This window comes from Chenopodium quinoa, unplaced genomic scaffold (genome assembly GCF_001683475.1).
Source record: "Chenopodium quinoa cultivar QQ74 unplaced genomic scaffold, ASM168347v1, whole genome shotgun sequence".
Taxonomy (NCBI): Eukaryota; Viridiplantae; Streptophyta; class Magnoliopsida; order Caryophyllales; family Amaranthaceae; genus Chenopodium; species Chenopodium quinoa.
In genome coordinates, this window is record NW_018744878.1 from 2821892 (window position 1) to 2836563 (window position 14672).

The 14672-nt window shown below is 36.9% G+C and overlaps 2 protein-coding genes across 2 annotated transcripts; both read right to left on the reverse strand.

Moving 5' to 3' along the window:
- Positions 1 to 1411: 1411 nt before the first annotated feature.
- Positions 1412 to 3657, reverse strand: LOC110705526 (60S ribosomal protein L6-like). Its single transcript, XM_021883416.1, has 4 exons — positions 3300 to 3657; positions 3098 to 3204; positions 1887 to 2071; positions 1412 to 1769 (listed from the first exon to the last, which is right to left on the reverse strand). Exons 1-4 carry the CDS (start codon positions 3554 to 3556, stop codon positions 1614 to 1616), a joined length of 705 nt encoding a protein of 234 aa, XP_021739108.1. The 5' UTR covers positions 3557 to 3657; the 3' UTR covers positions 1412 to 1613.
- A 3226-nt stretch (positions 3658 to 6883) lies between these two features.
- Positions 6884 to 14651, reverse strand: LOC110705529 (receptor-like protein kinase HSL1). The gene is made up of 2 exons (XM_021883420.1): positions 12128 to 14651; positions 6884 to 7537 (listed from the first exon to the last, which is right to left on the reverse strand). The coding sequence occupies exons 1-2, from the start codon at positions 14628 to 14630 to the stop codon at positions 7188 to 7190; spliced, it is 2853 nt and encodes a 950-aa protein (XP_021739112.1). The 5' UTR covers positions 14631 to 14651; the 3' UTR covers positions 6884 to 7187.
- Positions 14652 to 14672: the final 21 nt, after the last annotated feature.

Here is a 14672-nt window from a genome sequence, read left to right on the forward strand (position 1 = left end):
TACGAAAAATATACTATATAATTATAAAATTTATGGAAAATATATTAAAAACTTGAAACCTCTAAACATTTTAAACACATATACTATTTAATTTAAAAATAAAATAATATTATGACAAAAGAACACAAAACACTTACATGTATCTAACCCATTTAAACAAATTTTAAAAAAATATATTAAAAAAAAAAGCTAAAATTTGCTACGGCCCAAGACCCTAACCCACTCTCTTTATTATTATTATTATTATTATTATTATTATTATTATTATTATTATTATTATTAATATTATTATTATTATTATTATTATTATTATTACTATTGTTGTTGTAATAAGAGTTTAAAAGAATGAAATTTGGCTTTATATCATTAGCAATATCATTAGACATAAATTAAGAGCTAACTGAACTGAACTAAATTGAACTGAATTGAATTTCAACGGAAAAGAATAGGTAGGGCTGTTCATCGGTCCAAGACCGGACCGGACCAACCCGGATAAGACCGAATACCGAAAATTAGAATTTTAAGAACCGAAGACCGGACCGATTAAGTTAGGACCGAGCCCGGACCGGACCGAAAGAATCGGTCTAAAACCCGAACCGGACCGTTTTGGACCGATGTAAGAATTTTTTAAAAAAGAATATTAATTTTTAATAAACTCAAGGAAAACACAAAAAAAATATTGGAAAAAACGATATTGTAACGTCATTTTTGCGTCTTTTTTGTATGTTTAGTGCAAAAAAACTTATAAAGTTAAAGTATTCTAAGCTTATTAAGGATAATTTTAAACGTTATTTAAGGTTTCACACATATTTTTTATAAAAAAATCAGTCCGGTCCAAAACCGGTTTTTATAGAGTTTTGGACCGGACCGGAAAAATGACTTTCAAGACCCGAAGACCGGACCGATTAATTCTGTCTGGTCTGGTCCGGTCCAGGTTCAATCCGGGGTGGTCCGGTCCATTTTTTCGGTCCGGACCGATTTATGAACACCCCTAAGAACAGGCCCTTAATAACCCTTTAAAAATCTTTATCCGTTTATAATCAACTAAATGGAACTTATTTCTTTTTTTTTTTTTTTTTTTTAAAAGAACTTATTATATGGTTAGTTAAAAGGTTAACAGTACAGTTAACCTAGTGTGAAGTCTGTGAACATCCCTAGCAGGCTAGTACTACAGAGAAATTTCGAAGTCGTTAATTCAAGACTCAACCAGATGAATCATCCACATATTCCCTCAAGCACACTAAAAATGCCCTGCAAATATAATATTCTTAATTTCCTATTCATCAAATGCTTGCAAATAACCACCAAAGAGACAGTTTGCCAACATGTAATACACCTCCCACGGCAAAATCAAAGTAAGGAGTAGCAAAAACCAGACATGTACTGATGTACTAGTACCATGCACCACAGATCAGAAACAGGTTACTCTTGAGCATTTTCTTGTAATGATAAGAGTCAACCAAAGAATATTCCTTGATATATTTCATATCTAAATATATGTAAGCCATGTCTACTACAAAATGGGACTAAGGAATACAGGAAGTACTACCAATATGCAAGCATACAAAAAACACAGATTAACAAAGCAAAATCAACGATCCAAAACTTGCCCCTTAAAAAACCAACTCATGTGGCTTCATGCCTGCCTTAAGTGAAAATCTTGCAGCTAAGTAAGCTTTCAAGTCAGACACTCCCTCAACTGACTTCACAATCAATGCATCAACAGTTTTTTGATCATCCTTCTTCTCTTGCGGAAGAACATTTTCCTCCTGCATTTTAGGACAGAAAACAAAGATGAGTCGGAAAATACATATTCAGCTTAGAAACAATAGCCAATTTTCAACAACAAACAAGAGCAAGAGGATGCATGAGGCAGAATGTCAAACCTTCTTATCTGCTTCAAAAAACTCCCCCTCTCCCTTCTTCTTCTTCTTCTTCTCAGTCTTCTTGGCAAAGTATTTGTCATCAAACTTCTCCAAATTAACTCCAGAAATGTCAACCTTTGTCGAGGTGGCAATCACATAAGCTTGGTTCACACGCCTTAGGGGGACACCGTTAATTTTGAAAGGTCCTGTAACACTACAAAAAATTAGTAAATCACACAAAAATACAAGCATTTTAGTAGAGCTCTTACATCCATATATATTTCAAGATTTGGACTAATATACAATTGACATATTAAAACATATTTCTTGTTCTCTTTGACGTATTTCCAAAGTCAAACAAGAACATTTGATTTTTGTTCTTTTTATTACTCATTAATAATAGAAGGGAAGAGGTTAGAAGTAAACAGGATGAATAATTTGACACTGCCCAACCGCAACCCATGCAAATCTCTAATTCCCTCCCCACTTTATTATCCTTTTTGAATGATCTAATACTTCTAAGCTTATTCATACAACATTCCAATAGTATTATACGAAGTAGCTCATTAAAGAAAAGAGGGGTATCATCAAATTCAATTGATTTGATTTAATTTAGGGAAACTATCGATGATACAAGGAAAGAAGTTAGAAGAGAGAATGTTGAGAGGGGAAAGAAATGGTGACGGTGGTGGGAAATTGGCAGGCTCAAGGTGGAATAGCGGTGAAATAATAATACATCAGGTCTGATTTGAATGATGACTGACTAATTGTAAGCATGCACTAGCAATATACCATAATTTCTTAACCCCAAATGAAGCTGCATTACAGGATATACAAGAATCCACTTGTACTTGCATAAATTTCCATTTTTATCAAATACAAATGACTCTATTGGCTTTGATCAGATTAGACTTTCAAATAACAATTTTAATAGAATTTGAGGGGTTAACAATGTAAGTGCTAAGCAATTTATGCAAAATGTAAACCATAATTCGATCACTACCTATCAAGCAAGCAAACAAGCAAGATCATTCATCTTCTATAACTCCTCGAAAACAATTATAACCAAACAATTAGCAACATAAAGCCATCACAACCTCCCAATTAATTTCATTTTTTTCCTTTCCTATCAAAGCATTATGTACTTATATTAGTCAATCTTCTCAACATTAACGTTTCAATCACAGCATTATATATATATAATTAAAACAGAATTAAACAGAGAAACTAACCAGTAACAAGTAGTAATCCAGAAGGAAGCTGCTTCAAGAAGACGACTCTCTTCCCCTTAAACCTCCCAGCAAGAATGATCAAAACCGTACCAGGAGTAATACTCGCTCTGAAAAAAACAAAACAAAACCCAATTCAAACATGAAACATCACAACCAAATCCCTTGAAAAAAAAAAAAAACAAACAATCGAGAAATAACAAACCTGAGTTTAGCAGGCTTAGGGTTGCGTTTGTTAATCAATGGCTTCTTGACATCATCAGCAGGGTAGAACTTAGAAGTCTTCTCAACTGACTTAGCTTCAACAGGTTTAGGATCATGGCGAGGAAAAACGCCGCCGTTTTTAGCTTTGATAGCCCAAAGACCACGTTTGTGGTACATTTTTGATCGGGAGAATTTCCCGACTCCCTTCACCAATTCTGGGTTTCGGGTTACTCGTGGTTTCCTCTGCTTCGCCGCCATTGCAAATGTCTGAGCTTCACTCTCTCTCTTTCTCTCTCCTCTGAACTTAAGATGCTGCTAATCTGCTATGGAAGTATTAAGCTTTTTCTAGGGTTTTCAGATACTTTGTTTTATTATGGGCTGGGTTGGGCTTATATGGGAGAGCCCATGTTGCTCTCAGTGGTCTAGTTGTTGAAGACGGGTCTCGAGACCAGTTACATATTCGTGGTCCCTCACTCAGAAATGAACATTTTGTTAACTGAACATATTTTACAATAATTTTGCATTTCTCAATAATTAAATGTTTATGTTCATACAGTATGATGTTCATTTTTATAAAATAAATGTTCATTTCTATAAAATAAATGTTCATTTTCATGTAGCATAATGTTTATTCGTATAAATAAACATTGACTTTGTTAGGAGAAGGATTATCCAAGAAAGTTTCGGTGGACACCAAGAATTGGGTCTTTAGGTTCCGGATCCACATATCCCCACCATGTCGACGACGATACCACCGAGCTCCGACCATCCGTGGAGGAGTTATGGAGGTGCTGCTCATGATATGACGGGGAGTATGTGGCTCGTAGTGCTACGTCATTTTTGGATGAATTAAAATGTTTGGGGAGAGAAAAAGGTAGTGGATTTGGAGGAAGATGATAACAAAAAATAGGTCAACACCACCACCACGTGACTAGGTCAACGCTGGAGAAAAGTGTGGTCAGCATTCATTTTCCGGCAGTTGGTGGTAAGTTGCAATAATTTTTTTTAAAAAAAATTTGATGGTTTTTAGCAACATTTTTTTAAAAGGTGGTTTTTTTTTTTTTTTTTTTTTTTTTAAAAAAAAAAAAAAAGATTTAAAAGGTGATTATATGCAAAGTTTCCTTATTTTTGTATTATCTACTACATATATTGTTTGTCTATATTATTGGAAAAATATATTGACCCTATATATATGACCCTACCCAATAAGGGCTTGTCTATTAAAAGCCTTTTAAACTTGATCCAAACCCTATTATCATTGGACTATTCTATATTTTTATCCAATAACCAACTCTTGGGTTTTATAATAAAATTAACGTAAGGTTGCACTAAACAAGATTTATTGTCTCAAAAATGTCAAAACTAAAAGTAAATTTCCAATAATGAGAATGAAGGATATCTCAAGTTGTTAGAGCTTTTTTTCTACTAACTCTATTTCATATTATTTGCAACGATTAGACATTTTTCCTCTCTGTTTTATGTCAAATCGTTGCAAAAATGTGAAACGGAGTAGTTCTAGAAGATCTTTGGATATATTCTTACCCCGGTATGTAGCTCTCTAGTCTCTAAAAAAAAAAAAAAAAAAAAAAAAAAACCAAAATGTTGTTTCGGCACGTATAATTGTCCATTAACATCTTACTTACCAATGATTTGGGGATTTCATTCCAACAACAGGTTAGTCAATTGCTTAAACATACACTTTAATTTTGTATTATTATTATTATTATTATTAGGAAAATTTGCAAATTACCACCCAAAAATAGTATCAATTTCTAAATAACCACCCAGTTAAAATTTTATTTTAAATTACCACCCACTAAAATAAAAAAAACGCTCAGATTGCCACCCATTTAGAATTTCCGGTGGAATTTCGGTTTGTGGACCCCACTCAACGGCTAATAACAGCTATTTTTTGGTTTTTAACTCATTGCTTCCTCGATTTTTTCCCATTAAACACTTCTCCATAGTAAAACACCATCTTCTTCTTCAAATTTTCCCAAAATTTCACAAAAAACGCTTCCCCTAATTGCAGAAGCATCCACAAGAACTGTAATTGGGGAAAAAATGGGGGATTAGTTAATTAGGGTTCTTGTTGCCCTTGAATTGGGGAAAATTGGGGAATTAGTTGTGTTATTTCAACAATTAGGGTACCTGTATTATTGAATTGGGAAGTGGTGGCGATTTGTGGCTCAATTGCGGGCCAAAGTTGGAACAATGGTGGTGATTTGGTGCGGTGGTGGCGATTTGGTGCGATTGGTGGCAATTTGGTGCGATTTGGTGTGTGTGGGTTAACATGGGCAGTTTTGCACGGATTTGGTGGCGATTTTGTGGTGCTTGGTGGCTCAATTGCAGGCTGTAGGTGGAACGGTGGTGGCGATTTGGTGCGGTGGTGGCGATTTGGAACGAAGGAGGCAGTGGCGGAACTAAGGGGGGGCTGGCGAACGGAATGAATGGTTTTTCAGGGGGTTGGGGGGAAGGGGAGGGGTGGTTTTCGGTGTTGCTGGAAAAGGAGATAGGTGATTTGCTAGAAAAGGTGGAGCAATGGTGGTGGTGGTGGTTGGGAATAAGAAAGAAAGAAGGTAGGAAGAAGAAGAGTGAAAAATCGGGGAGAGAGAGTGAGAAATCTGTAAAATAGAAGAAAAAAAAGGAAAAAAATAAAAAAAGTGGGGCCCACAGACGGAAATTCCACCGGAAATTCTAAATGGGTGGCAATCTGAGCGTTTTTTTAAATTAGTGGGTGGTATTTTACAATATATTTTTTTTGGGTGGTTATATTAAAATAGGTATATTTTGTGGGTGGTAATTTGCAAATTTTCCTTATTATTATTATTATTATTATTATTATTCATTGAATTGCATTCATTTCATCTTTTTAATCCTTTTAAACTGCATAATTTTGAAATTGTAACCTAATTTAGCGTCATGCTTCCGTTTAATTGGCTATTAAATTCGCAACAGGAGTATCAATCTCATTATTTGAACTTATAATTATACTTAGGCTGGTACAGTGTCTAATTTTAGGTGATTTTTGATGTTAAATTTGATTACTTTTAATGGGATATTTCAATTTTTCCTGCTGTTGATGAATTAGTATTAACATTTTATGTGATTTCTGATATTATATTTGATTACATTTAATGGGATATTTCAATTTTTCCTGCTGTTTCTGAATTTGTATTAACATTTTATGTGATTTCTGATATTAAATTTGATTACTTTTAATGGGACATTTCAATTTTTCTTGATTTTGATGAATTAGTATTAACATATGAATTATTTTCTGTTAATGGTTAAGACAACTATATATTCTCAGCTGCTAATATATTTGATTTGTGGAATGCAATGTTTGTTTACAAAACCGGAAACTGCCTTAATTTATACATATTGGCACTCATCTGAAAGATCAAGAAAAAAAAAACACTTTTGTATCATGTGTTGCTTAGATTTTTCAAGAAATGTTGCTTACTAAAATTGATTGACATTTCACTAATTTTGGCAATTTTTTTTAGAAAGATTATTTTTCGCAACTAAAGAAAATGAAATTTACTTGGTGTAATGGGAAATTGAATCTGGAAGCACCGAAAATGATTTTACATCTCAAAAGTTATATAATTCCCTTCTGATGCTGGGAAGTGTTACATATAGAGATAATATATGTACATAGGAGTGACTGCTGAATAACGACCAATTATATTTCCCCCCTTTACATCACTCAGAGAGGGTTTTCCTTATAGTAGGTGAAGTTGGTTGTAGATCCTAGAGCTAAGACATACATCCTCTGTTTCATTTTACTTGCAACTCACCTCAAATCTCCTTTAATTGTGTGCCCTTGAGCTGAGTTGCAAGTAATTCTTTCTACATCAGGGGAGGGTTTCGAGTTTCAACATACTCATGCCTCATTAGTCGTTTGTGTCTGATCATGGTCTTCATCGTGGCTCCATTTAATAAGGAGCTGAACAACTTGCTTCATAGTTGGTCTTGAATTAGGCGTTTGGCTTGTGCACATGACACCTAGCTTAAACACATTCACCATCTGTTCTATGAATCTTGGTTCCTTGATTTCCTCATCTAAAGCATCAGTTATGGGATGTTCCTCACAACAATGCTTCCATGACCAGTCTGCCAGGTTCAAATGATCGTTTCCCTTGCAGGGATGTTTTCCTGTGGTTAGCTCAAGAAGCACAACTCCAAAGCTGTAGACATCAATCTTTTCGTCTAGCCTTTTTGTACGCCAATATTCTATGTATCCATGTGAAAAAATGAGAGGAAATTAGAGATACAAGAGTTTATATGGTGGTTTTGTTTTCCTCCCTTAGAGGTGCTGATGATTATGGAAGAGGTGACCCTATTGAGGTTTTCAAAGTGTTTTGTGGCAAGCTATGATTTTAAATTATAAACATGAAATCACATGCAGTTTTATCACTGTGAATCTGTGATCTTTACTAAATCTATGACACTCCATAATCTTCCTACTGTTTGTAGCTACAAAAATCATTAAATGAGGTACTTGGTGGAAAGTAGAGGTGTCCACCGTGCGAGTCGTGCGAGCTGGGTTAGGGTTAGGTGGGTCGCGGGTTGGGGTTTCATGACACACGGCACGACACACGTAGGGTAGGGTGGGCCGGGTCGTGGGTTGGGTCGGAGAAGTTGGACACACCAGGGTTAGGTTCGTGGGTTAGACGAGTCGTGGGTGGGTCGAGCTGGGTTTGTGGGTTAGACGGATCGTGGGTGGGTCGAGCTGGGTTTGTGGGTTAGACGGGTCATGGGTGGGTCGAGCTAGGTTCGTGGGTTAGACGGGTCAAGGTGGGTTAGTGAGTTAGGGTGGGTCGAAGGGTGGGTTAGTGGGTTAGGGTCGGGTGGGTTTGTGGGTTAGGTGGGTTAGGGTCGGGTGGGTTAGTGGGTTAGGGTCGGGTGGGTTTGTGGGTTAGGTGGGTTAGGGTCGGGTGGGTTTGTGGGTTAGGGTCGGGTGGGTTCGTGGGTTAGGGTCGGGTGGGTTGTGTGGTGTTTTAATTTTTACAAAATTAACAATTTGATGGCTTGCTCTTAATTAAGATGCCTACGTATCCTTATATTATAAAATAAGGAATCAAAGCCAGCGTAGTTCTTATATTGTACTTCTTTTGAAATTTGGGGGGGGGGGCTTGGACCTATCTTTAGAAAACTAAAATTTAATTTTGCAATTAAATTGTAATTTTCGAAAAATAAGTTGCCTACGTATCCCGAAAGAATCAAAGCCCACGTAGTTCTTAGCGTACCTGATTTAGACTTTTCTAGCCACCCATGTTTGTTGCATCATCATCCCCGGAAGCTGCATCATCCGTTGACGACTCCAATATCATCACAGGATCATCTTCATCGTCTTCGTCTTCCTTTAAACCTTGAGTTCTTCTTTCAGCTTGATCCCAATCTTTCTTACAAACACAAATTTGAATGCTTTCCGGAGTTAAGCGAGATCTTTTTTCATCTAACACTCTTCTACCTGCACTAAAAGCAGACTCGGAAGCAACAGATGAAGCGGGAACTGCAAGTATATCTTTTGCAATTCTCGCCAATATAGGAAAACTTTTTTTATGTTCTTGCCACCATTTTATAATTTGAAAGTTGTTGTTGGTCTCATGTTGATATGACAAATAATCATTAATAGCAAGTGTTGAAGAAGATGATGATGAGAATGATGTAGATGCTTTGTGTTTTTTTTTTCATAACTTTATCAAGAAAACCAAATCTAGAATCGGAAGTGCTAGTAGTAGTTGGTGTTGCCAAATCAAAACCATAAATAGATGCATAATGATCATAAAGGTCTCCCAAAACAGATTTGCATTTGTTAATATATTCACTAACATCATAATCGATACTTAAACTTGTATAATAAAATTCTAAAAGATTTTCCAAACCTTCAGCTTTGACACCGGGGTCAAGAATAGCAGCAATTCCATAAATGATTGGAAATTCACTAAAATAAGTATGCCACTTACGTTTCATGCTATCAAGAACGGGACGAAGTCCATCAATCTTCATATGCTCTTCGATGGTGTGAACAACTTTAACACACTCAATTATGACTAAATGAACGTTAGGCTCATAAATATAAGAGAAAATATGAGTTGCACTATCAAAAGCATTTAAAACATCACGAACAAAAGAAGCATTAGTCCAATGACTTTCGGTTATTAACTCAGTAGGATCAACACGAGTCTCATTGTAAAGTTGGGTCAAAATATCACGATACTTTATAGCATCACTCAACAACTTGAAAGTAGAATTCCAACGGGTAGGGGTATCAATAGACCATTGTCTTTTCTTAAGACCTCTCTCTTTACACATAGCTATGTACTTTCTTCTAACTGACTGAGTAATCCTAATCCATTTTATAACTGTTCTAATTGGGTTTAGCAATGGTTGCAACTCAGCGAGACCCTCTTGAACAGACAAATTCAAAATATGAGCACAACATCTAACATGCAAGAGACTACCACCCAACAACAAATTCAACTCGGAGTCATTTTTCAAATAGTCAATACACTTTGTGTTTGCAGTTGCATTATCAAGAGACAAAGAAAAAACTTTATTATTCAAGTGAAATTCTTTTAAACAATCCAAAATACGAACTTTGATGTTAAAACCGGTATGCCTTTCTTCCATAGCTTGAAAACATAGTATACGTTTTTGAATAAACCAATCATCATCCACCCAATGAGCAGTAATGCAAAGAAAAGGTTCGCCAAAACTAGAAGTCCATGTATCACTTGTAAAACTAACACGACCATCAAAAGTACGAAATAATTCAATCAAACCACTCCTATACTTATAATAAGAAGTTTGTGTATAACGTCTTAGGGTATTTCGGGGGACACGAGTAAATGCAGGTTGTAATGCAACTTTATTAAAATGCTCAACGTTTGCATTTTCACCGTAACTAAAAGGGTATTCATTAGCAATAACTAAAGTACTCATTTCATCAATCATTCTATCTTTATTATAAATGAAAGGTGTACCTCCGCCGGGTTGGTTCATGTATCCACCCAATTGTGTTTGGACGCCACCCCCCGAAGGACGGGGGCCATTTTCGAACAAGTCGTGTTTATTTTGCAAATGCCGACTCAAGGTTCCGGTTCCATCTCCCGTTTTCCAATTATATGACTTGACATTTGCACCTAGCGCCTTGCAAACTAGGCATGTACACGTGAACCTCTTTGGTTGACCAGGTTGCCATCCCGGGGGTGTGACCTCAACTCGTTCAAAATGTTTCCACACCCAAGAAAAATGTGCTCGACCTCTACTTTCACCGCCACCACCTTTCATAAATCAAATTATTAAAATTAATTTTTAAATGCTATTCATGAAAATAAGCTTTTAAATTTTAAATATTTTAATTATACTTATTTAAACGCATTTTTCATGGTAATTAACTAATTGTAAATCATAGAAAATTGGAAACTAAACTAACTTTATAATCATTAATAATAGTTTTTTTAAATATTCATAACAATAAAAATTTAATTAGAAATTACCTTGAGATGAAGGTTGAGATGTTGGTTGCGATGGAGGTGGCATAGTTGAACTTGATGATTGGTGGGACTCGTGGGAGAAATGTTGTGGTGGAGACGTTTGAATATTTTGCCTATCTCCTAAACCATAATCTCCATATTCATTGACAAATTGGTTTAAATTTTCCGTATTAATTTCATACGAAAAATTTGCACCACCACTCCTTTGGCTACCACTTCGACCACCACTTTGACTCCTTCCCATTCCTCCTCTTGAGCTCATTTTTTTTTTGTATGATTACTAATTATAATATGGAGAAGAACTTTTTTTTTTTAGAATCTTAAGAATACTAATAATAATATTAAGGAGATTTTTTTTAACAAAAATATAACTCTATATAACACTTGAGAATTTGAGAACAATAAGAATTTTTAAGTAAGAGAGAAAGAAAGCTTGAATTTGTGTGGAAATTTGAGTGAAATGGAATTGGTATTTATAGGAAAAATAGAATGGATGATCATACACTTAAAAAACTAGCCGTTAGATACAAAAAACTAGCCGTTAGATACAAAAAACTAGCCGTTTTTTTTTTTAAAATGGATGTTAGGCCGTGCGGGCCGTGCGGGTCGTGCGAATTGTGCGGGCTGTGCGGGCCGTGCGGGTTGTGCGGGCCGTGCGGGTTGTGCCGGCCGTGCGGGTTGGGTGGGTCATGCGTGCGGGTTGGGTGGGTCATGCGTGCGGGTTAGGTGGGTTGGCTCGTGCGGGTTGGGTGGGTCATTCGTGCGGGTGGGCCGTGCGGGCTGGGTTGTGCCAGGTGGGTCGGGTTAGGTGGGTTCACGGGCTAGGTGTGTCGAATTAAATGAGTCAAAACGGGTTGTGCGATTTGGGTCGAATCAAACGGGTTAAACTGAGCTGGGTTGAAATGGGTTGTGTCGAAAATTTTGGACCCACGACACAACCCGGATTAAATCCGAGCTGTGCCGGGCTGTGCCGGATTGAAACCGGGTCGGACCCACGTGACCCACCAGCCGTGCGAGTTAGGGTGGACTGGGTCCAACCCGGCCCACTGGCCACCTCTAGTGGAAAGTGGTTTCATATTTTGAATTTTTGGATAGGATTTTTTTTTTTTTTTTTGGATAGTATAGTAAGATTGTTTCCGGCTATTATTTACTAATAGTATTAGTGGAGCATGTGGTGTTTAAGAAATATGTCGTATAAAAGATAATATTTATTTGCCGTAGAAGTAATAAAGCAAAATTTAAGAAAATATCAACTGAATAAATAAATCCCATTTATAAAAAGTAGATTGGATAAAAAATAAAGTGTTCACAGGAAACCAACCTGGGGCTATGTAACCAAAAGAGCCTGCAATAGCAGATGCAGTGTGAGGTCCTTTGGCCTTGATTGTCACCTTAGCTAGTCCAAAATCTGCTATCTTGGCGTTGAACTCAGAGTCTAACAAAATATTGCTTGATTTCACATCTCTGTGAATGATGACAGGACAGCAGGCATGATGCAAATAACATAGCCCATTTGCAGCTCCAACTGCAATCTTCAAACGCGTTGGCCAATCCAAAACAATATACAGTTCCAGATTGCTTCTTGATGCCTCTGAGTTCATTGATGATGGTTCATTTGCTCTTCGTCTCTTGTGAAGCCACTTATCAAGACTCTGATTCTCCATATATTCATATACAAGAAGCTTTTCTTGCGCACTTGAGACACAACACAACAACTTCACTATATTAGCATGCCTTAATGTGCCCAAAAACTCAACTTCTGTTAGAAATTGCTTTTCAAGAGCGTCTTCTAGTTTTCTACCATTCCAAATTCTCTTGACAGCCACTTTGTTGCCTAAATCATTTACAGGGGCCATGTATACCTTTCCTGACCCCCCAGTACCTATCAAGTTATTGTTTGTCAGGCTAGACACAATCACCGCTTCTGTGAATTCTATTCGGTGAAATGGTTTAAGTTCCCATGCTTGTTGCTCACTACCATGCGTTTCATGTCTCCCCATGTTTATCTTGAAGAAAGTGAAACACAGAAATATTAGGAAAATGATTGCTCCAGGAACTAGAATCTCAACAAGATATCGGTGATGAGAGGTAAAACATGGAGGAAGACGTGAAATTTGTTTATCTGAACACAAATTAGCATTGTTCAAGAAACTGAGATTAAATGCCTTATTGTCGAACTCACGAGGGATTTTCCCTTTGAGGTTATTGGATGAGAGATTAAGTGTGATAAGGTTTTGCAGTGATATTTGCTGTGTTAATTTATATGGAATTTGGCCTGATAGCTTATTTTGGGACAAGTCCAAAATTTGAAGGTGAGGTATAGAACCTAAGGCTGCTGGGAGAGGACCAGAAAGGTTATTCTTTGAAATGTTTAGAATAGCCAGTGACTCCCATGAACTTAGGCTCGATGGCAGCTCACCTGATAATTGATTTCCATCGAGTCGAAGACTATAAAGAGATGAGAGAGCAGTCAACTCCATTGGAATTTTGCCCCATAATTGGTTGTTGCTTGCCTTGAACACAAGAAGATTTTCACATTTGGCAATACTAGATGGAATAGGACCTGAAAATTTGTTATTGCTTATGTCGAGCCAAATAAGATTTGCTGTCAATTGAGAAGTCGAGATTGTCCCATTAAGGTTGTTGTTGAATGCCACAATACTCGACAAATCCCCATTGTAGCCAAGATTCTCCGGCAGTTGACCGATAAATGCATTGTCTGACACCTCGAAGCTTTCGAGTTTTGAGTGTAGGCCCAATTCTGAGGGAAGTGAACCTCTAAACTGGTTCATAAACAAACCAAGCCTTTTCAAAGAAGGAAGCTGACCTATACTTGGTGGAATTATTCCATGGAATTGGTTTTGAAACAAATTCAAAATCTCTAATTTTCTCAGCTTTCCAATATCGTCTGGGATTATACCTGTCAAATTGTTTTGTGAGACGTCCAATTCCACCAAGTTCAAGGCTTCAATTGAGGTAGGCATTCCCCCAAATAGCCTATTCTTGTACAGATATAATTTTTTCAAGCTCTTGAGCAAGAATAACCCACTTGGAATTTCGCCCTCCAAGTTATTTCCAACCAAGTCTAAATGCACAAGGCTAGTTAGATTGGTAAATTCTTTTGGGATTTCACCAATCAAATTGCATTCAGTCATCCAAAGGAACTTCAGATTCATAAGCTTCCCGAATTCTTTGGGCAAGTTGTTCCGGGCAAAAGGGTTGTAAGCTAACACCAATTCCTCAAGATTTATCAAATGTCCCAACTCGGATGGGAACGTGCCGTTAAATAAGTTGGAATCTAGATACAAGTTGATCAACCCTTTAAGTTGAGCTAATGAAGGTGGGATATCACCAGTAAAGTTGTTACCGCTAATGATAAGGTATTGAAGAGTAGGCGGAAGTTTATTTATGTCATCTGGTAATTTCCCAACAAAGTAGTTTTGGGAAAGGTCTAATTTTTGGAGCATGGTACAATTGTATAGAAATGTAGGAAAGTTACCTATGATATTATTGTTTCCAAGATCAAGTAGGGTGAGATTCTTGAGATCACAAATGGATGATGGGATTTCGCCTTCAACGTTTTGGCTATTGAGTGAAATTCCGGTGACTGTTACACCACCAGTGCAGTTGATTCCAGGCCATTGACAAAAGGGGGTGGTGGAATTCCATGAACTCATTGGTGGTTGATTGCTCCATTGGTGCTTGATTTGCAATAGGATTTCTTGTTCTGAGAGGGAAGGTTGTGAAATAATCAAAAAGGGTAGAAAGGTAAGGAGAGCTAACAAAAGGAAGAATTTGGGGCAAGGAAGGTGTATTTTTGACATTTTTTATGTGGTTTTGAGTAGCTTATGTCTTTTCCCTTAATT